This window comes from Rhea americana, unplaced genomic scaffold (genome assembly GCF_003343005.1).
Source record: "Rhea americana isolate MKP2758 unplaced genomic scaffold, rheAme1 scaffold_57, whole genome shotgun sequence".
Lineage (NCBI taxonomy): Eukaryota > Metazoa > Chordata > Aves > Rheiformes > Rheidae > Rhea > Rhea americana.
Window position 1 is genome coordinate 3,682,822 of NW_028186723.1, and position 24,551 is coordinate 3,707,372.

The following is a 24,551-nucleotide window of genomic DNA, read 5'->3' on the forward strand; positions in this document are numbered from 1 at the left end:
ATTTGATTGTTGGTTTGTAAAAATTTRAAATGCATTATGGCCACCTTGCCATATCATCTTTGAAATTATACCAATGCCTCATACACAGTTAACTGACTCATGAACATACATTTTTATTTTCTTATCTTGGAAAATATTTGACACTGATTACATAACGCCATTCAACGTTCACACTCGGTATATACAAGTGCATTAACATTTCAGAGTAAAATACTGACAAAAGTCACTATAATCCATCATGGCAATGAACCCTACAATAGGCAGCCTTCAATAAAGCCTTAATGTTCTTAACAGTTACTTCAAAACATGTGCACATGTATCATGCCTGATAGGTTATTGATGAATAATGGTATAATAGGTTCAGTTTATGCTATGTGCTACATTAAAAAAGATAGAAAACTCATATACATTAAAGAATTTTGAAGATAATCTTCTATAAACTCAAAAATCAGCTCAAAACTAGATTTTAAGTATTGTTCATTCCAAATAACCTTTAGAATGAGAATGATTAATTTAAGTCTATCAGCTCTTACATTTTAGTTCTGCTGCCTCTGGAAAAATCTAGGCTCATCCTCATGCAGCAGAAGCTGAGCAGACCCACAGGAAGAATCCTCAAACCTGTAAAGAAATTAGTACTAAAAAAMCACTCAACTTGAAGTAACTGTTGGAGCAGAGAATGATTACTCAAGGCAAATGAWTTCTTATATGAATACCATGGAAATTAAAATAGTAACACTAGAGCGGGAAAAAAATTATTACCATCACTTTCTAAGTCTCCAAGTTCTTGGAAAGTTTTCATTCAGACTCAAAGCCTAATCTGAATTTTATGCTTGGCTGTGCCATATTACCAAAGTTTTTGTTTAGTCTTGTACACTAAGTTGCATTTAACTTTGTTACTGAAGTTTGTTCTTCACAGACAACAGGCTATTAAGATTTTTCTTTTAACGCCTAGCAATATTTTCTAGTGGTTTTTTAATTCTTAATAGCCCTTCTTATTTAACAAGCTCAMATGACTCAAAAGTAGTAATGTTTTTGCATATGAGTATTTGTACTACCAAGTTAAAGAGGTAATCCTGACTTTATTGGAAACATTATGTAGYTTTTATGTTCTCAGACTTGATTTCAAAGAAGACCCTGTCAGTAGAATAAGCACACAATGCTCATCTGTGAAATCCTACAAGAACACAGATGGCAGTGAGACCATGATCTTAATTAAGGGGCAAATTTATAGCAACATTTTAGAATGGTAAAAAGCAAATCCTTTATGCACTGCTTAAGCATGTGACATGACATTTAGTTTTAGAGTGCCCCAATATTAGGATGATTAGCACCACATATAGATACTCATATAGATAGAAACTTGGGAGGAGAAGGAATGAATTTGCACAAAAATTATGATCAGGTATTCCTCCTTTATAATATTGTATTACCTGACATAAGATTTATAGCGAAGGCAAAAAGTGACAAAATTATGTAGAGATGCTCTAGAACGAAAAAATAAAAATGATTTCTCTACTCATCCAAAGTACTATATGATTTAAAATACTTTTGTAGACAGTCCGCTGGGAAGATATCAAAATCTTGTTACTGGAGTAAATGCTGATGGCAGGCTTAYGGTATTTGGGTTTCTGTACCTTTTAAATTAACTCATTAAGTTTATATAACTCTGAGTCATCTTCACAGTTTAAAAGCAAAAAACAACTACTGTAGGGCACCATTTGTACTTGCTCCTTTCTTAAAGGACAGACTCACACCAATCACATACTTTTTCCTCACTGATTCCTTGGAACCTGTTACATATGTTTTGATTAGTGAGTTTTTAATTACACTTTAGCTTGTTAGCACTATGGGGCCAATAAAACTAAGAGAAATAGAACTAAATTCTTTTCATTCAACACAACTGTTAACTAGATTCCAATTAATTACACCTACACAAGCCTAATGAAGATAATGGGGTTACAGAGAGTTCACAGATACTATGAAATGGCTTGCAGTACCCTAACCTTAATCAGTTAACTACTTAATAATAGGTAGGATCACAGGATAAGTCATCCTCTTTCTGCATGCTTACAATTACTATTACTGTTAATGGAAATTACATAGCCATATAGGTAATTCACATAACAGTCATTAGATCACAAGCTAAGAATAGTTAAGCATTCAAAGGGAATTCCTACAGTTCATACTAGCATTTCAAAGGGGTTCTTAAAAAAAAAATCGAAGTTATCAAACTAAGTATTAAACTCTTTCAACTCACTGTTTTTCTATAATTATCTAGGGAGACAGGGATATAGGGAGATCTTGGGGAAGCTGACAAACTTCCTTCCCCAAACTGTTGATCAATACTCGTAAGACAAATGAACCTGTTTCTCCACAACGCATTTTGTTTACAACCTATCCACAGGGCAAAGGGTTGAAAACAGAGGTAAAAGCAACTGAAAGTTATCAGTGTGTATAACCTACTAAACTGATGCTCTCAGAGAACCATATTAGAATTATCTCCTTGAGAAGTATACTGTTATAGAATTTTATTAAATTTCCATGTTCTAGGCCAAACGTATGCCTACGATACAAACTTGAGAACTCTTAATTTTTTTTTCAAATCTCATTGACTCTGCAACACTCCCCCCAAAAAGTAAAATATCCAAAGAAGCAGTAGCCCACCTTATTAAACTGCTCTGAACCAGGAAAATCTTCCTCAATTTACTCTTTTTTTTAAGGCATGGGTAGTGTCAGTTCAGAAACTTCTTCAGAGACAACTGTAAGAAGAGGGTTTAACTCTCCAGAGAGGTACCACACTATTTCTGAAAGATGTGAAAGGAGGAGAAAACGATTCAGCAGGGATTTTTCTTCATTATCACCCAACCTAGAGAAGTAAACATATGAGTAAAGGTCTACACATATTGATTTTAGAGCCGAGGAAGTGTGCAGCTAACAGCTTTTTAAGTATCTCCATTTTCAGTTACTTCAACAAAATTACCAGTGAACAGTGTAACAAAGTGAAAGTTTTTGTAGGAAATTGCAGACTAAAAACGATCATTTGAGTTGTGAAACGTTTCTTTTCATTGAAAGCAAAGGCCTTTTAAATGCAGAAGTAGAGTTACTGGGGCATTTTGTAGCTTTATCCTCACCAGACACTTTGCAAACCATAATCTGTCTCTCTCTCAGGATGATAATCTTACACAATTATGCTGTTCGGAGATTTTTAAAACTAAAGACTATCTGCTTTAGGCATTCTGACTTTGAAGATCAAAGCCAGCCTCGGGGGAAAGCGCAGAGGCTGCGTGTATAAAACAAACAAAAARCCACCGAAAACCCTGATTTCTCTAACCAGGCTTAGCCCAGTAACGATCCCACTTASGGCAAGGGCAATCGCAGGATATTCGTTACCGTTTCAGCCCGAACAAAGCACTATTCACCGCGCAGCCCCCAAGCCACCCCGAACGCCGCTGCCCGCCGCAGGGGCCCAGGCCGCGCCGCGGAGCTTCCCGCCGGACGCGCCCCTGCGCGCGGCGGGCCAGGGCCGCGCCGCTGGCGGGTAACGGCCGCCGCCAGGGAGGGTCCGGCCGGGCGAGCGGGTCTCGCGAGAGCGCGGGGCGGGTCGGGGCCGCGCCGCTGGCGGGTAACGGCCGCCGCCAGGGAGGGTCCGGCCGGGCGAGCGGGTCTCGCGAGAGCGCGGCGCGGCCGCCGTCTCCTAGCAGCCGGCCCAGCCCCGCGATGGAGCCCGAGAGCCGGAGGCGGCAGCTCCAGAAGCTGGGGCGGGAGGCGGCCGAGTACTACCGAAGCCGTCAAGTCCMCCAGCGGCTGGAAGAAGCTCTCAACTCCCTCTTCCTCCTGCGCCCCGCAGACCTCTACGGGGACTTGGTACCGCCGGGGAGGGGCAGTGCGCAGGCGCCCTCCGGGCGCGGCGGGCGGCCAGTGCGCAGGCGCCAGGCGCGTCGCTCGTGGCGGCCTGCGGCGCGTCGGGTGAAGGGCCGGCGGGGCGGCGTGAGGGCTCTCCTCGTCGCTCAGGCGGCTCTTCTGGCCCTGCCTCGGTGTTTGGGGAAGGTGTGGTTAGCGCTGGTGCCAGCTTAGCTAGAGGGGCTGCCGCCCCGAGCTGCCCTGCGCGCCCTGGCGGCGGGTGGCCGTTGCTAGCCGCCGGCCGTCGAGGCTCTGCGGGGAGCGCCCGGGCGCGCCCTCCGCGGGTGCGTTCCTGCGTGTACGGCCCCTGTGCGCACTAAAGGTTCACTAAAGTTCAATGAGAGGAGCTCGACAGCTCCTTGACTGCAGTCAGACTTAACAAAGTAATTTTACATTGACTAAAGCATACTTTATGATGGTTTAATGTTTCTTATCTCCTGGGACCAATGGCACTTTGACGCTGGTCCAAATATGTCCAAAAAGCAGCAGAGCTTTTTGTTCTATGCAGGTTATATTTACAAAACTGGAAAGTATTTTGTCTTGGGGTGCTGTAGGTAGGCAGCCCTGATCTGCTCAACACAGAGATGACTCGGTCACAATAAAAGACTGGGCAATGTTCAAACTGCTGCTGTTTTTGAAAAACAGGCTTCAGTGAAGGGAGAAGAATCAAACCAGTTTTACTRATACCTGTTTGACAACATGTTGTGATAGCAGCACTAGTAACCCATCTATTAGTGATGATGCTGGAATTACCAGTAATACAAATAGTGTGCAACTCTAAAATAATTTATACTGTGTTCTTTGATGTGAAAGTGTCTGTGGAAATAAAACACTACCCAGTTGGCCGTAGTTTCTATACCATTTTGTGTCTCCCGAATGTTTTGTGATTGCCAGTGGGACTAGAACTAGTAACACCTGCTCTTACTTTGCTACTCCCTACCCCCAGTGAAACAATATACTGCAGTTCAGACATTTGTAGAATATTTAAAACTGATTTACAGTATTTAATGGTTACATGTTTTCTTCCTCTACATAGCTATATCTATTTTGTGGTTTCTCCATCTGATAAATCATGCTTTGGCGACTATCTTTGATACCAGACTAAAGAATGAAATAAAAAAAGAAGTATGCAGTTAACATCAAGTGAGGTTAAGCGTCAGTTTAATCTTAATATAGAAAGTAACATCGGTGTCCAATAGGTAATGACAGAGCCAAAAACATATTTTCATAGTGAGATAATACCAGTTCCTCAGGCATATGAAATACCACAACAGAAAAAGAAGTAAGAGAACTCTGCTTGCCAGAATATAAGATTTCCATCTTTTTCATAAGGCTCAAAGCCTGCTAACCTAAAATTTCAGATTTATGGTGGAGTGCTGCCTGTTGGCTGGGTCGGTTGCCTTGTATCCTTTTCTTAGGTGCAGCACACTTGCAGCAACTTAAACCTATGCCGGCCTTGTTAGCTCAATTCTGTCCAACCAAAAACCACTTCTTCCAGTTAGACAAGTTTGATTGCCATGATAAATAACCTTACATCAAGCACACCATGTGAGGGAGGAGACTACAAAAGGAGTGATAAATCCTTTCCACTGTGATAGAGGAACTAAYGGATTTCCCTTCCTTGCAGATTAAGTCTTCTAGCTATTTAGATCATTAACATTTAGCCACCTAATCAGGGCCTGGTTGAGACACATGAGCCACTCTGCATACTAATTTGATCAAGAAACTTGAAATATTGTTAGATACCTGACATGAAGTACTTTCTACAGGCAAGAAATACATTCTCAAAATACATAATTCTTTTTGATTTCAGTGTAAATCTAAACTTTAGAGAGATCATATTTTCTAGGAGGGTTAAGGAGGTTTTGATCACCATCACTAACTTTGCCAAATAAAACACATAATTGTATAGCCTGTGGTGGCTGTGCAGCTTTTGATTTGAGGTGGATCTTTCCCATCTAGAATGGTTCCTAAGGAGATGTTAGAGAAATAAAAGGGAGATGTAACGGAAGTATGTTGAATACTGGGACTTGTAAATGGATTTACTCAGTAGTGAATTTATTTAAATTTAATTTATTTAATGGAATAAAAACCTGTTTACACAGAAATTGGCTTCTAATGAAGTTATCTCTCTCTTATTTAAGGCTAACTACTTTTCTAAATTTTCAAAAGCTCCAGTAATATGCAAATTAGTTGGAAGAAAAGTCCTTGATGGAGTTGGTCGACCAACGTTAGAAGTGGAAATATACTGTATAATTAAAAATTATGAGAAGGTATGAGCTACATCTTTCTGTCTTACTTATCTTAATAAGAGACTATCAAGGAGAGTTACTGCTACTCCCATCCTAATGAACATTTTAGTTTCTATTTTTAGTTAAAAGATACGCCTCCACGTGGCTTAGCAGTTGGTCGAGTAAAAGGTCCTTAACATTTTAGAAAAAAAAAATACCATGAAAAGTTAGGTGATGACATCAACTAAACAAACTTAGTTCTCCATGATAAACAATACCTCTCTGTGTTTTGTGAGCCACAAATGACAGTGCATCTTTGCATGTTAAACTTTTGTTCGTCTTACAGTAAGTCCTGGTGCTTTTTCTTGCACCCTGTACCTAACCCTGTAAGTTCATTTGCCTGTACATTTTTCTTTCTTTTTATTCTCAAGTCCTTATATTTAAGGACAATGCTACAGCATTGTTTAAGAAAAATATAGTATAGTGTCAAAATAGTAGAGCTGAAGGAACTTTTAACAGTATTGAGCAAGTAGGTTGATGTGAGCGATAGTTAAGTCAAACATACTATGTAAGTACCTGCAATGCAAAACTGGTGCTGCATTTCCTCTCTGCTAACCTGAAATATCCAAGATTATTTTATTTGCAGCTCTTAATACTGCGGAGTAGTTATTTACGTTTTCCCTCGATTAAACTATGAATCACTGCGTTTTTGATACTAAAAAGGAGACAAATTAAAGAAATTAAATATACTTTCAAAGGTGTTCATAGTATATAAAGTTAATATTACTAATTATAGTAATAGTAATATTACTATATTAATATATTTAGTAATAGTAATTACTAAAATTACTATTACTAGTATTGTTCATCCATACAGAAATACATGCTTAAATTACTTCAGTAATTAAGAGAAAGTGTGAATATGAATGATGGCACTAAATATAAATGGTGGTAAAGCATGGTACAACAGGCTGCCAACAGCTGCAATAAAAGATGTCGTAATGACAGTATAGTCCTTAAAATTAACTCCATTCTGTTCTGAGAACAAAATGAAGTTTTGTTCTCCAACAGATCTGTTTGATCTCCAACAGATCTGTCAGGAGATTTATGCCTAAATTGTTATCATTTAGTTTGAGAAAGTTGGCTGAAGTCTGTGTTCACAGAAGTATTAAAAAAAGAGAGAGAGAGAGAGAGATGCTAGATAAAAAAGATAATTAAGTGGAGCAAACTTTATTTGGGGATAGGTACTTGTGGAATAGGTAAGGACATGTATTTCTCATTCTTTTCAAGTTAGAAATGAAAGAGTATTTTAAGCCTTCTTACACTATTTTGCAGAGGATTTGTTCCACTATAATCTCTTCTCATTCTCATATACTTGAAAATACTTTATCTGGAGCAACTRAGGCTGATGAGAAAGAAAGAAATGACTCTGTTAACACTGCTGTGGAATGGGTGAATGAGTCACTGAACACAATGCTAAGAGACTTGAAGCCCACTGACCAGTGTGTAGTTGATAAGATACTTGGGTAAGTCTTGTGTATTTTTTCTATTGCTTTATGCTACTACAAAACAAATGATTGCATTTGAAATATACACTACATGTTTATATTGAAAATGAAAAATATACTCAATATTCCATATGATTTCTAATGTAATTTTTTATATAATTTTAGGATGTGATGTCCATCTCAGATACATTGCACTATCCTATTTCCTACTGCTTTAATTAGATAATACGAAAATCATGCCACTTTTTACAAAACTCATGGAAGTTAGATCTTTATGAGATAGAAAATAGAGGTCTCTAGGAAAAATTGCGTAGACACATGTTCATGAGCCAGAAGCCCCTGATTAAGAAACTCATTCAGTACCAGTTTAAATCAATGGGGGCCTTTTTCAAACAGCTACTCCACTTTTCTGTTCACTGGAGAGAACAAGTGATATGAAAGACCTTTGTGCATGCATCTTCTACATCAAGCTAAATCCACACAAAATGTATCTATATATCTGTGTATGTGTGTACACACACACGTGTATACACATACACAGATACATACATGTGTATAGTTTTCAGGTTCTGGTAGTGTCATCCTTCTGTGTAGGCCACTCCAAAAGGATACTTACTTGAGATATTTATCTCTTTTAGCTGGTGTTGTGCACTTCCTTGGAAACATAATTCTCTAATAAACACTCATATTTTTTCATATAAACATTTGTTCTGAGGAGAATTCCACAGTAGAAAAAAAGATATATTTTTCAATTACAAAGAAATATATCTGTTGTTTGTAAGGAAAAAAAAATCGCTAAGGTAAAATTGTCACAAGCATATCCGAGTGTATTTTTACTACAGCATTGGAGGAACTACCTGGCAGCATTATGTCTCTCTTCATCCTGGAGGCTGTGGTGTGGCCTATCTTTCTGCATCATTTGAAGGGTTTCTATCAGCTACCTCCCTGAATGGAGCAGTTGCCACACTTAACACAGGCTATGGCAGACAGGCCAAAATTGCAGTCGGGGTGAATTGTCTTTGGGGAAACATTGCTCAAGGAATAGGACACAATGTGAAAGAAATTCTTCAGCTGAAGTCTCAAGAAGATTTTTATACATTACTTGCATAATCTTGTATACTTTTTTGTCTGAATTGGATGGTTCAGACCTATGTGTATAGTTTCCGTGGGTGGTTGGCATTCAGCCATCTCTTGAGATTGCAGCCTCTTAGGTAAATAGTGTACAACTAAGCTATTTTATTAGCAACCTAGGCCAAGTTCTTGTATACCATAAAGTTATGATAGTATCCTTTGCTACTCATGTGTACKCATGGAGCTCACATTCAGCTCTGTGTGATTTGAAAAGTATGTATTAAGGTTTATAATACTTGCTTGTGGTACTTTGTTTTTGCTCAGTGTTACAGATGGCTAAAATAAGACAAAGTGATTTATTGACTCCTCCAGGTTCCCAGAATGTGTACATGGCAGAAGCTCAGATAGATGCCCCTAATCCACCTCCTCGCATGTTCTTTAGTTGGTATCCTATGTATGCTTTTCATATACCTAAAACTATTTTGAGCCACTAATCATTATGCCTTTTCCCTCAGTGAATATTTTACCAAAAAAGCAGAAGAAAAAAAAGAAATTCAGAAGAAAGATGAAGAAGAAGCCACTCTTTCCCTTCCTTCATGTATTCCATCAGCAACTGCGCTATCTGAGGGGAAAAAAGCAGCAACAATAGGTTTTAGTTGATTTTTTTACAATATTTTCTTTAATGTAAATATTGATAAAGATGCTAGTATAATTTCTGAAGGATCCCATGGGCACTAAAGAATGGTATCACTTCCTCATAGTGTTTGTTTTTTTGTCCTAAATCATCTTTCTGATCACAGCAGTTTCTACTACAGAACTGAGATGGGAAATTACAAAGTTTCTCATGATTCACATGCGCAGTTGAACAGAGTTTCTGCCTTTTGTTAAACAGTTGGCTTAGGCAGGAGTTTATTACTTTTCAGGATGAGGAGCGAGAGTAGAGGAGGATGAAAATGAAGAATGGAAGTGAAAACGGGAAGCTTCTCACTAACCAAGTGAGAAGAGGAGGAAATGAAGGTGAAAAGTGAAAGTAGAAAAGAAGGAAGGGCCTGAGATGGGGAAGAGAGTACAGAGTGAAAAAGAAGTAGGCAAACAATACAACTGTGGTATGATATCAGAGAAATAAGTATATATAGCCAAAAAGGCAGAGGAAAAAAGCATCATATGCTACCTGTATGCATGATCCTCAAAAACCCCCACGTTTTTATATATATAATATATAAAATATATATAATATATTCACTATATATAGTGAATATATATATTTTTATCGTTGAAAACCTCTACAGCAAATGAAAGTTTGTATGAAGCTCCTGTTAGGAATTAAAGTAGTTGGTCAAATTGATTTTTAAAAAACCCCGATGTATATGATTTTTTGAGAATCATACCACTTATTTTAACTTCTTATAGGTACTCTCTATACATATTTATGTAAGAACTATAGTTAATAAGCATGACAGTGAGAGCTGCTGGGTTTGAAACACTTTTACAAAACTCATTCTACTGTATCTCAAAATATTTTTTTTGAAAAATTTAACATCACTATGTGTATAGAGTTTTTTTTTTTTAAAAAAAACTATGTTCTTAAACCTGTTTAAAAATTTGACCCTAATAGGGCTACATTTTTTTCGTGCTATTACAAGAAGAAATCAAGTATGTGTATTCCCAGTCAACTTACAATGTAATGTTCCAAGTTGTTTGTGCAGGAGTGCAATAGAGAATACTGAAAACATTGTTGTGAAAGGAACCTGAAGGATGAAATGGCAATATTGCATCTAAATACAGATAAATAAAATAATATAGATACCAGTGGCTGAAAGATCTCTAAAAGGAATGATTTGAAACACATTTAAAATCAGAGTGAGAAAAGATACTTTGCCTACATGTAAGGTAATTTCATATATAAAAAAATGACAAGATAGTTTTAAAAATAAATTCTTTTTTGTAATACATTCAGTATTATTCCAGAAATATAAATCAGAAGGGGGAGGATGCTTCTTCTAAATGCAGACTTCATTCAGCAATGGCAATACTGTTTTTTACTTCTACAACTGTGATACATAAATGCACATTTTAAATCAAGAAACTATTATTTAGCTACTGCTCTCCATTTTGTAGGGAAGAAAGTGTCAGGTATGGAGAGAACAATCTCACCTGCAGAACCCGTTGAATCAGAGTTCTGTGGCAGCTTAGCCATTGGGGGAACATCACTTGCTGTAGCAAAGACTGGTGCCACTATTAGCCGTATCCCGTTATATTTGCATATTGCACTGCTGAAACATAATCAGGTACATGTGACTATTTTATCGTTCTATTTATTTTCCTCAATTATCACAATTACTCTAGAATTTTGTAATCAACAGTCCTTAATAGAAACTAATGTTAAATATGCCTCATAAAATATATCCTTAAGTCTGTTGACTTTAGCAGGCTTTGAACTGGCTGTGTTTTGCAATGAAAATATAAAAGAAATTGTTAAAATTTTTAACATTTTTATTTTCACATAGTACTCTCAATTACAGGATACACCTAAGGAAATGACTGTGCCACTGCCAATGGTTAGTCTTTTGAACTGTGGGAAGTTTTCACCTGGAAAACTGAAACTAATGAAGGAAGTTATGCTTATACCACCAGTTCAGTTATCACTCAAACAGGTACTGCTTCATTTTAATTTTTATAAATGTATTTATATATGTAAGTATATCAATCTTTTCAACACAATCCCTAGAAATGTTATTTTTCATTTCTGTTTACTTGCATAACAAATATTAGTGCTGAATTATGAGGCATGGAATATTATAGAGGTAAATAGATGACATTTTAAATGAAGATACATGAAGATTTCAAGTTAAAAATGTATGCATTAGTATACAGCAAAAAATCAAACTAATGAAGACGGCCAGTGGATTGCTTAATTAAATAGATCACTTAATCGGAGTGTTCTTGCATTCCCCTATGTTTAAATTAAAGACAGCATTTTTTATCTATCTGTTTCCTGAATATATTGTAGAGGTAAATACATTGTTTTGTGAGAATTTCCATGTGGAAGTCATAGAGCCACAATTGGGGATGGTGATTACCATCTTCCTACTTCTCAGATATTAGGCAAATTAGGACATTGCCTAGCTGTTAGATGTGGGAAGTGTTCTTTTGGGGGGAAAATAGACCATTTTTCTTATCTTCCTATCTAGCAGCATAACCAAATGTTCCTGTTCATTCTACTGCTACTAACCCTTTATAATTGGACATTCGACTGTATTTTGTGGCTGGAGGGTTGTGTTAAGGAATTATATTTGGGAAATAAAAAAGACTTTATGTTAGAGTCTGCATTTAGAAGAAGCATCCTCCCCCTTCCAATTTACATTTCTGGAATAATTTTTGTTTGTTTGTTTGTTTTGAAGATTATTATTATTTAATTTGCAGAGTATAGAAAGGGTTCTGGATATTCAGAGAGAAATGATGAGGCTCTTGGAGCCTACATGCAAAGCGGTAAGACAAAAATGTGTGTCTTCATTTGTCCTTTCTATGGCTGCTCGCTATGTGAGCTTGAATGTGAAAGATATAGCATGTTACCAAGTTTAGTCTTACGGTGCAGTATAGAAGATGTGTTCCTCTAATAAATGAATAAAATATTAGCCATTTGCTATTAAATTAATGAAGACAAAATAAAACATTTTTCTAAGCATGAGAAGATTTTGTATTTCATTATTTATACCAAAAAAAAGTACAGTAAGAATGGTATCATAGTGAATATACAGTATACGGTTCCAGTCCTGCTAAGTCCGTTACTGCAGTAGTATATCAAGCTCAATTTGTGTATATGCTTTTTGCAAAGTGGCATTGTTGGCAACATCAAGTACAGACCCTAGATTACCATTTTTGAGAGCCCATGTTCTGTTAATCAGCAAGGTGGGAATGTTTGAGAAAAAGAATGRTGGTTCACATGATGCCCACATAGAAATATATATTGAAATGAGTTACTACCACAAAATAAAACTAGATAGTTGTTCATAGTTCCTGTTTTATCTTAAATACTGCTTCCTAACTTAAATATTTACAATACCAAAATTCAGTCTTTCTTTTTTTTTTTTTTTTTTTTTTTTTTTTTGATTGAAGTCTCTGTGTTATTCTTAGATTTTACATGGAACTGGTTCATTGTTTCTTTCTCCCTTCACTTCCAATAGCCCAGTCCTCAACTAGCAGACAGGAAGAAAGGCAGTGCACGTAGTACAGGAAAGAAAGTTCTGGTAAGAAAAGAAATGTTCATTTTAAGCCTTCAGCATGTTATTAAAAACAGCAAGGAACCAAACATTCTTAAGATATGAAACATTAATCCACATTACCGTTTTGGAAAAGTCAAGGCAAGATTTTTAAATACTCCATGTGGCCGTATTTTATATAATAATGTGGATTCTTCTGGCTATACATTCCTTTCCCATTGGACAATAACAGAAAGGGGACAATAACAATAAAAATTCCTACAGAAATTCTGATAAGTCATCCAGTTGAGCATTTGGCAGGCCTGCAGCACCAGCAGAGAACATGCACTTGATCATGTAAACTGTAAAGCTATGACCTGTAAGACCTGTCATTCTGTGTTCAAACTCTGGAAGCACAATTCCCTCTTAATCATGCTGCATTAAATTCTTCCTGTCTGAAGTAATAGACAATGGCAGATATGAACTATTATTTAAAAGGCAGCACTCACAGTAGCGCATAGAACATTATTTTATGTATCTTTGCCTTTTTCACTTCAAAACCTGTAGTTTAGAGATGAATTTTCAAAAGAGTGAGATAGAAATGCCATGCTAATTTTGCTCTCCATTCTGAGACTACTGTAATACCAGGTAAGAATTGTTACTGTTGTGTACACAGAAGAAAAGATGAGCAGAAGTTTCTTAYGGTTTTGCTGCTTAGATAACATAACACTTTTCATCAGTCAATTATCCACCATTTTTTTTGTGTGTGGTTAATTCTGTATTTTCTAGTGGGTAATTTCTGTATTCTTATCACAATATGGACTGCAGTAGCAATTTAAAATAATTCCTTAACATGAGCCCAAAGAAGCCATGCATTAAATTTTCTGAAATACTCCTGTTTATTTCAATAGGAGAAAAAAAAAGAGAGTATTGGTGGGACTGAATTTTAAATTGATAAAAGTGCCATGTTAGTTTAAGCTGGGTTTTTTTTTCTGTTTTTTTYTGAAAAAAATATGGAAATGGAAAATGTTAAAATGGAATGGAAAAATAGCAATGCAGCGGTGAAAGAAATCATTAAAACAAGTAAAAGTCACAGTTAATTTTTTCAGCATAGCAGATCTTTAGAAGGAAGGGCTGTTTGCTCGTTTCCTGGGATTTTCTTTACAACAGTGAAAACTTAATTTGATTCAGACTCTTTTGGGCTGGAACTAATTGAATAAATTAAGTTTATGGCAGGTATTGTGCAGTATATAAAGCCTATCATATATGAAATGCTTACATGTTTTTATTTTTTAAAAAGCACATTTTAAGATAATTGAATCATATCTTCCTTATTTTTCTTTTGTTTTATTGGTTTGTTTGATCACTTGTGTTTTATTTGCTTGTTTAAACATTTAATACTGGGAGACACTTATTTAGGTAATAGCAGTCAAGACCAGACATAAACAAATATTTTTGTATATAAAGATATACAGTGTTTTTTAATAGAATATAACAAGGCATGCAACATGGGGAGAAAACACGTGAAAATGCAGACTTAAGCTTTATCTTATAGTAAGTGCAAGCAGACAGCAGCATTTCTTATTGTCTATGGCAGCAGTTTAGTACTCTGGAAAATACAGGTCAAATAGATTGTCCCTCCCTTCTTTCAGATTGCTACAAAATGCTCTCTCCCATAGCAATCGGACCTGTACTTTCTTTTAAAATTTTGTATGTGAAGGAACATTCCGGCGTTCTGTGTAGCTAGATCTGCGCTGTCCATTGTAGTTAGTTCCCTCATTCTTCTCAACACTGATGCCTTCCGACTAACTTCTCCAGTCAAACCCAGGACTATATCCCGCTGATTTTATGGTGACTTAGTGTTATTGTTTATAATCCAAAATTCACAGGTTTAAAAGTTAAATTGAGTGTTTAATCACCTACAAAATGACTGGAAACAGAAGATGATGCAAGACATCTGCTCACTGCAAGTCTGCTTGGAACTAGTGCACAGGAATACTGTTCTGGAGGCAGACAACTCTCAGAAGGGATACAGCTGTGCTAGAGATTCTTTCCTTCTACAGAATTTGTTCCCGTTAGAAGACTTAAAAAATTCTCATCTTTCTTGAACACTCTAAAGAGGCAATATCAAACTTATAATCAAGAATAAATGAGTAAAAGCAATTTAAAAGTGGAGAATACATTTTTGTGGGAAAGGGAGGGGGATCTACAGCAACAGAAGCTTTTACACAGCATCTGTTACAATTCAGTGGTTGTTAAAAGAGCCTTTAAAATGCTTTTGTTAAACCATACTGGACATACAAGTGCAAGAACTGTATAACTAGCCATGTTTCCAAGAACTAGCAGCCTTCTACTGAGAGCACTTGATAAGCTCTCATTCTTAAGGAATTGTCCTTTAAGTTGCTAATGTCATTTCTGAGAACAGATATGTATATTTATGACTGAAGTCAGACTGAAATGACAGTGATTGTACTTATTGTATGCATAAAAATATTAATAAAGCAAAATTTTCTGTTTTACTTTCAGCCACCAGCCATAAAAAGAGTTTCACACTTAGGCTGCCTAATAACAGGATGTGATAATCTAGAACAACCTCTACTCCTGGTGCAAACAGCTTGCAGCAACATAGGTCTGGAGCTAGGAACAGACATGTATTTAGCAATAAATTGTGCTGCTCATGAATTGATAGATTATGTAAGTTATTTTTAATATCTATTTTGTTGATTTTAAAAGGAATGTAATTAGTTTTTAACATTATTCATTTTTGCATCGTAAACTTACCTATAAGCCTTCAACTGCATTTTCCAGGGTAGTAATCAAGCAAAACAGAAGGAATGTCTGTGTTTATAAAATATGCTTGAGTCTGTCCTAGAAATTTAGCAGAAGTAGTATTGAATAGTGAGTGCAAGGGGACAAGCCATGCAGACATTCCGCATGGGGCCTGATGCAGTGGGAGTGCTGAGAATGCTGGAGTACCAGAGTGCCAGTCTCCTGGTGCACCTGGTACAGGACCAGACTTACTAAGCCAAGGTAGCACCCCATTATGGCTTGTAGTCTGCCCACAGGAATCTGTTATTTTCACAGTTTGACTTTTGTAACTGAAATGGTGTAAGCCTGCCTGTACTAGCTAGGTTTACTTATTTTCTCTATTTATTTATTTATTAAGATTTTTCTGATCAATCTGTATGAAATGTAGCAAACTCTCATTGGGCAGACATGCAGTACATAACCAGTTTCCTTTCACACATGCTCTAAGACAATTTTGATTTAATCTATTAAGTGGCAGATAGTCTTTTTTTCATTCTGCCACAGGGTGAAAATAAAATAATTATCTTCTAATCCACTTTGGTTTCAAAATTGAGATTTTATAATTCTATCACACTACTAGTTGCTTATTTCACCATTTTATTACACTGCACCTGTTGTTTTCTTCAAAACACCCTCATATATCTGTGTATTTTTACTATGGTAGGAGTATGTAGCCTCTAACATCATCTAATTATGTATCAACATTCATTTTTAATTCAAAATTTTCAAGATTTTGATTTGACAAAACTTACTTATTTCAGGCTGAAGTCTTAAAAATTATTGCCCCCCTTTCCAAGATCAATTTGGATTCTCTTTAAGTAGAAAGAAAAAAAAAAACCCAAGCTATACTGTTTGATTTCRTATTTCATGAGATTCTGTATGTTTGGGTTTACTGTAGTAGCAAATCTGTTATTAATATCTGATATTTGGTAAAACCAGTGTGAAATCTCTCTTCTATAACAGAATGAGCAAAATCTTAAGCAAAGAGTTATCAGCAATTTTGTAACTTTTTATTATTGAACAGTTCAAGTGATTAAAAAAGCAATGCCTATTCTGTCACAATTTGACAGTGTGCCTGTAATAATCTGTGTATGTGGCAGTTCATGGTTCCCAAAATCATGAGATTAGTTTTAAATGAGGAGGGTCTTTTGGCAGGGGAAAGGGGCAAAGAAGGGCTGTGTCTTGTTTTTAAGCAGAGGGTGTCCTCCTTTCACATATTAGTATTTTTTTAATGAAGGTGAGACTAAAAATTACCTTTTTTGAAGTGAAAGCGAAACTTTTTATGCATGATTTAATAAAAATGTCAAATATTGCTAAATTTATGATAAAACTGTGAAGACTGGCAGTGTTGCCTAGGAAATGCGGAAAGAGATTTTCTTTCTTTTTTGGGGAATGTTACCAGTCAAAGATTGGCATGAGCMGATTGGAACCAACTGTTACATTAGGCAGGGATTTCTATAACAAAGTACTGTCCGCTTAGACACAAAATAAAGTGGACAAATGAATGTGTACTTACTGAAGGACACACAATCTGCTGCCTTAAAGGAGTTACTAGTGTCACAAGATTTGTACACTTACATTAGTTACTCTTTGTTAAAGTATTACTATTCTTGTCTTTTACGCTTTTTACTTTACTTTCTAGCTTAAAGGAAAATATGAAATACTCACTGGAGCATTCAAAAGTCCTGATGAAATGGTTGATATGTATGTGGAACTGATTAACAAATTTCCTTCTATAATTGCATTAGTAGATCCCTTCAGAAAAGAGGTAAGTTTATGTGAGACCTTACTGCAGTGCAGACCTTCCAAATTAATAAGTACGTAAGTGGAATATCACTGAACTTTTCACCTTTATAAAAGCATATAAAATATGCAGTGTTGTCATCTGTTTTCAGGGCCTGGGGCAGAGCAGTAACAGTATACAAATATATGTTATAATTCATGTACTTATCTGTAATTAAAAATAAAGCTAAATAAACTTGCATGTACCTTTGACATAATTCGTGATAGAAAATAATCCTGGCATGGACAGTAACTACAAACATTTTGAAGAATTACAAGAAATTGCACTTCTATCTGATTCCACTTGTAAATCACTGTCATTTTAGTCACATTTTCCAATCTTATATAAAAAAGAAATAATTCAAATTACATGATAAGATTTAAATTATAAAATTAAATTGGTATATAAATGGTAATAGATTTTTAGAAGAAACTAGACTTGGATGTCATTGTACATGTCTTAGAGTCACTCAAAATAAAACAGATGATAAATGCAAATCTGTATGATTGAGATTTAAACCCAAAGCCAGAACAAACCTATAACTGGCAGYATTGCTCAACAGAATTTTTAAAGTGGCAGGAAGACTGCATGTACTTAGCTGTGTGATCAAAGTTTCATGAGTTAATTGACTGTGGCCAATGCATTACAACAATAAAATAGAATACTATTAATTATGTTATTAAAGTATAAATGAATGAAAGAAACTGATTACATAATCTTCAATATTCGCATTGATATATATAATTAAGTTTTTATGTATTACAAAAAAGGCAAAACCTTAATTGTAGCAGAAGCTACAACTATAGAGGAATATTCTACAGTTATGGAACTTAAAAACTAATTCTGGCCATAGAACAGTACATTAAACCTCATTGTTTTCTTTAGAATAAATATATGCTTTTTGTTTCCATGATTGTGAACAAAATATGAAGAACACGAATGAAGGGGAAATCAAGGTGGTGATGCCTTTGTGAATCTGCCCGAATCAATAATTCTGAAAAGTGTGAACTTCAAAATCTATCTCATTTTGTTCTTAACCTGAACTTAAAGCTCACTTTTCAAGTGTCAGCGTTGACTGTTTCTTGCTCCGTAGTTAGCCTGGCTTTCTCTCACTGTTTTCAATTGCCTGTCTGAATGACCCACATTCCAAAACACTGGATTATTCCTCACTCCTGCCATGGCTATAAACTTCCTTGTGAATTCTTAAGAAATGTATTTGCAATACTAAAAATATGCAGCATTTTAACAGAATGAAGGACATCCTGAAATGGAATACCATTAAAGGAAACACCTCATCCCCGCTCTCCCCCTAATCTACCCACTTATCCATACCACATCTTTGCCACAGATAATTAGATGCTTGAGAATGAGCTCTGGTGCTAATTCGACAGTTCATTGCCAAACTGCAGACCACTCTAGTGCCTAACTTTAAGCATTTACTCAGGTGTCAATGACTACATTTTCACTAAAACATGTGCTCAAAAGCCTTCTAGGAATGGATCCTCATACAGATGGCAAGTAGAATGGGCACAAAATTGTGTGTGTTCTATAGACCAAGAATTATTATCTGCAGAATAATTAACAAAAAAGTATGTGTTTTTAATATGAGAACTTTGCATTCTCTCAATATACTCAAAGCAGATTACATTGTAAATTTCTTATTTCAGATTACTTGTTATCATTAAATCTCAATAGCATATGAATATTGCACTAAAATCGAGAAACAAAGATCCTAAATAAATGAAACTTCTCTGTAGAGAGAGCTTTGTTATTTGCTGTTCCCTTTGGATCAGTCTTGCAGCTCTGATCTTGCTGTTTTGATATGTGTTACTGAGTTTGTGGCTGCCTCTTGTTTCATTATTTCATATTTTAAAAAATATTTTGACACTTTAAATGATACATAAATGAATCCTCTGAATCGAACAATAGAAAATTATTTTATATTCCATTAAAACATTTTTAAAAATAAATCTCAGGAATTAACAGAATCCTACAGACAATTTTATTTGAAATATCTAAAATGATACCTGTGTGCAATTAGCTTTAATTCTAAATTATAATTCGTGTTTTCAGGCAAAATATTAAAAGCCAAGCAAAATGCTGGTGATGCATTTTTATTAGGTAGACATATGAAGGGTACCTTTAGGATGAAATCCGAATTAACTTTATTTTTTATTTTTTAACCTTCTGAATTAAGGATTGGATTTAGTTTTTAAAACTCTGATTATATACGTGACTGTTTATGCAGGACAGACAGCAGTGGAATAACATATGTTGTGCTCTGGGTTCCAAATGTTACCTGATTGCTGAAGATGCAGCCACAAGTATTTCCAAACTTACAACAGATCAAGACATGAACCTACCAAAATGCAGTGGCATTGTTCTCAAATATATTAATCAAACCAAAGTATCAGATCTCATAGAACTTACTGGACTTCTAGATGGTGAGTAGGGGGGGAAAGAAAGAGTAGTTTTAAACCTTACCGGTCAATGAATTTTTGATTTTATTTATTTAATTATAGCTACTTCTAATTTAGACAGTGCTTTCAGAAGAAACTAAAATTCCTGATTGGGTTATCAAGCCTCTGTTTAGGATTTTAAAACAGAATTCAGGGCTTCAATTATAGCAAACTAATAGACTGTGGATGTTTTGAATGTGGGTGCCCTTTAATGCTACAGTCAAACATCATACACAGATACCAGAATTAAACAAAATAAAACTGAAGTTTTTATATATATATATAAATGAGAAAACTGAATTTTGGCTAATACTAGCTAGTAATTAAAACATGCAAACAAATCCAGAATGTTTAAAATTGCAGTTTAGATAAATTATTGACTATATATTATTAAGCCTTTTTGGTTACAGTAATCAGTACTTGTGCAGGTACATATGTGAGATTTTTTCTTTGTATCAAATTTTTCTTTAGTCATTTTTATACCCAAGGAATAGATGGACAAATTTAATATATCTAAGTTCCTCCCTTATTCCTCAAAAAGCCCAGAACCACTGTATCAAAATAAGTAAATAACAATTTAAAATTTCATTCAGTCACGATGTGGAACCTGGTATCATATTGATAAAAAATCATTGCTACGCTAAGGAGCACATTTGAAATACACAGAACTGCACTGTAGCCCATAGAATACATTACCAGAAAGAGTAATAATTAGGATAGATGTTAGATATAGCCTTATCCGCGCTGTAAAGAAAAGAAAGCATACTGTTAATGCTAATATTGTAGCACACTAATACAGTTTACTTTTTTATGAGATGGGTTTTATTGGTTTTATTCCTGCTTATATTTAACCCTATATAACCCAAATAGGAAAAAAGAAAGTTTAAACAATTTCTATGTTGAATGTATAAAAATATATACTAATGAAGGTTATACACTCCCATTATATATAGGTCAAAGACATATTACCATATTAGGAAGTCCAGATGGCGAATCTTCTGATGATAGCCTTGTGGATCTGGTAAGTATTGAAAGCTGTTCAATTGTAGAATTGCGAAAACACTGCTTTTATCATGAACTGTTTTTTAGGAGAAAGGCTGTTTCTGCGTGAGAAAGAAACAACCTTTTACAAAACAGGCGTTTTCTAGAGAGTTGTTTTTTCTCCCACAGAGAGTTAATCTTTGGGTTTAAAGAGAAGATACAGGAAATGTGCCAAAGCAGGGAGGCACATTTATATTTATATATTTTTATTTCATAAAAATATGAATTACTTAAAACATTCCTGAATAGTAATGCTATTTGATATAAAAATTTGGAACGATGATATATATTTAATTTGTATTAAAATAAAATCTGCAAATATAATTTCATATGCCAGTAAAAATTTACATGCAACAACTCTTTCATTCATTAACAAGTTTTATTTCTATTTAAAGGAGTGTTTTATCTGTAGAAAGATAATGAGATTGTTAAGTCACAAGTAGGATACCACATTAAATAATTAAGAATGACTTCACTTCCCAAACTCTACAGTTTTAAAATATGCACTTTCTTGTCTTCAGGCTGTTGGACTGGGTGCCAAGTTTGTCAAGTTGGGAGGTCTTTCCCGTGGAGAAAGAGTGACCAAATACAACCGCCTTCTTGCTATAGAAGAAGAACTGGCCAAGAATAGAACGCTACGTATGAGCTTCTTTCTTACTGTGTTTTGAGCTTGCAATGAATACAAGAACAAAGATTGTAGGGAGAATGATTGAAACTGCACCACAGGAGGGAAGTGRAATCAAAAGACTATAAATAAGCGCTGAGGAAAAAAAAAATAGGATAGCACTTGCCACAATGTATATTGTTGTCCTAATGGATTATCTGTTTACTGAATGTTAAAATAGACCCCTTCTTGAGGAGTAGCCTACATTAAGCTTTTTTCCAGAATTAATTGGTTGGAGTCTTGAAACCCATAGTGCAAAAGAAACAAAACAAAACCCATACATATAACACTCTGAATAACTGCTAAAATATAATTTTAGGTCAAGAAAGCCCAACCCCTTCAAGCTCCTAAATATACATTGCTGACAAACCTCCAGTTCACCACCCTCTTGTTACATTTTCAACAAAAATGTGTTGGGAAAGTTACAATTGCATAGGTAAGCACTAAATAAAACCTAAGAAGAACCAAAGATGAATGCATCTTTCTGCATTTCAGGATCTGAATCTTCTTTTTTTTATATCATTTTCTACTGTTAAATACTTAGCAGTTTATTAGAGCTACTTCTTGTTTGCTCAGGTATCAGTCAAGAGAGAATAATGCCATCCATTTTTGAGGGGAGGCAGAGAGACCAAGGGGAACTGTAGTGGGGGGAAATAGAAAGAGAAAGGAAAGAGTTTATTTATTACAATTAAGAAAAGGAGAAAATAAGGTGGACTAAGTCATTTGCCCTCTTGTTTATAATCATTTTCTGTGTTTGATACATAGGATAGCAACACTTGGCATGCAAGCGCTATAGAAAAATTTCTATTCAAAATATTTTTTATTAAATAATTTTCTAAATTATCGAAGTCTGCTTCTTGCACGTATATTATCACTGTAACCGATAGAAACATACACAGAAATCCTTTGTACTAAGAACATAATTTCACATGTTCTATGCTTTCCAAAAATAAGACCGATAATTCTAAATAGTTATAAGCTTTAACTACCTCAGCAATATTAATATAAACTATTAAAATGGATATAGGTTAAATAGAACAGCTCAGTTTCAACAGATGTTTAACACTATAGCTCATAAAATGAAATTGCACAATTCCTAAAGCTGTTACTACTTTGGCAAGAATAAACTCTCAAAACTAAGTCAACAGCAGGGAAATATTGAGATAGGCTGTTTGTGCTGCATACCAAACTCTTCATTTGGCTGGGCTGCAAGATACAAAATACCCTGGAGAGCTGAAAGGCGGTGGACTCTGTAAATGGTTCATAGGCAGGAGGTGATGTTGACTTCTCAGGAGTCCCACCAGGATCGACTGAACTGGGCATGCAGCTGGGCCCACTGTAACAACATTGACCTCAGCTCTCCCTGTTGTCTTGCCCGCTGTTGCAGTTATGAATTTAGATTGCACAGCGTCTTTGCGTAAGAGTAGCCCCATTGCTGATGCTGCGTTTCCACCCCCAGGTTCACCCAGAAGGCACACATGAACTGCTTGCAAACTAAATGACAGACTGGCCATCCCTTTACCAAGAAGTAACCAGGGCTAGTGTTGTGTATGTGGCACAATTACATTCCAGAAGAAACTAGTGAGCGTAGGGAAGAACAGAGGATCACAAATTTGGGACAAATAGCAGTGAGAAGAGAGTTAGTGTTTGTTGTGAAAACAGCATCTCAATTTGGGCTTATATAAGGCTGTTAGAGGCTGGGGCAGAGAAGAAACAAGGCATAGTCCGCTAATGGGAACTGTTGCAAGAGCACCAGCGCAGCAGATAAATGTTTTAAAAAAGGGAGGATGGCTAGAGCCAAGGGGAGTGAACAGCAAGGTGAGATGATTACAAAAGGAGGGAATGCCATAAATATGCCAGCTCAGGCTGCTGTGCCCCATGTTCTAAWCCTGCAATCAAAGTGCAGAAACTGCCCTTTTGTTTCTAAGGACTAGACTCTTGTAAGCATCATTGGATTTTTTTTTTTATCTGAGTGCATCAGAAAATTCAAAAAAAAAAAAAACAATTTCAACATGCATAAGAACATGTTTCTTTTTTCTCCTCTTTCAGGGTTTGAAGCAAGCTTTGAATTTATTGATTTTGCTGAAGAAACACAGCCAGAACAACTTTCTGATGTACTCCCTTCCCCGGCAAAGCAGGATTTATTGCCTCCATCGTCCTCTCAGCCAGTCCTGCAGGTTCAGAGCCTGACTACGCAGCTTGCACAGGACAGCACATTGACTTAGGTTGTACAAATTAACTTTTGGGTAAATTGCTAACAAATAATTTATAAATTCCTTACTAAAATCACTGACTATTGCTTAGTCTATTTATTTAGAAGAACTTCAGTTAGAAATTTTAAAAAGCATTCACATATTAGTTTCTCTTTTCCCAGGAGACTGTTACTTTCAGCTGAAACCAAGTTAATTGAGTAGTGGTTATTGTTTGAAAATACTACAAAATTCTATGCTGTATTTACAAATTGAAAAAACAAATACCCCTGTGTTRATTCCAAAACGAAATGTTTGTTTTGAGAAAGTAGAAATCTCTCTCCATACAATGAACGAGCTATTGACAAACAGTAAAAAAAAAAAAATTTACAAAAAACAAAGGCCTTGACTGTTATGTTGCCCCATCCCCCCACATACACCCTCAATGCTGCTCTTAGATCTAGCCTACAAGGGAAATTTTGCTCCCGTTCTAGCTAGCTATCAACAGAAGTGCATCAGTGCAAACCCCAAATGTAGGGCACAAAGCTGTAATTTGCATCAACAGGAAGCCTGCCTCTGTCTGAAGCAAGGAATAACAAGTCAATTTCACAAGGTCTGGGAAACTTGTTAGTGGTCTTTAATAAGCAACAGCAAAAAGATAAATAATCTGTATCATAGGTAACAAATAGTTTAAGTAA

At 35.7% G+C, this 24,551-nt stretch overlaps 1 protein-coding gene and 1 long non-coding RNA gene across 2 annotated transcripts; one reads left to right on the plus strand and one right to left on the minus strand.

Moving 5' to 3' along the window:
- Nucleotides 1–103: 103 nt before the first annotated feature.
- On the minus strand, nt 104–3,815 carry LOC146587741 (uncharacterized). Its single transcript, XR_014897595.1, has 3 exons — nt 3,781–3,815; nt 2,665–2,804; nt 104–618 (listed from the first exon to the last, which is right to left on the minus strand). It is a non-coding gene; the product is annotated as an uncharacterized LOC146587741 (long non-coding RNA).
- ENO4 (enolase 4) lies at nt 3,675–23,946 on the plus strand. Its single transcript, XM_085319116.1, has 14 exons — nt 3,675–3,864; nt 6,045–6,173; nt 7,467–7,657; nt 9,226–9,359; nt 10,829–10,998; nt 11,233–11,364; nt 12,134–12,199; nt 12,895–12,957; nt 15,436–15,603; nt 17,360–17,485; nt 19,749–19,944; nt 20,913–20,980; nt 21,522–21,639; nt 23,714–23,946. The coding sequence occupies exons 1-14, from the start codon at nt 3,718–3,720 to the stop codon at nt 23,887–23,889; spliced, it is 1,884 nt and encodes a 627-aa protein (XP_085175242.1). The 5' UTR covers nt 3,675–3,717; the 3' UTR covers nt 23,890–23,946.
- The last annotated feature ends 605 nt before the right edge of the window (nt 23,947–24,551 follow it).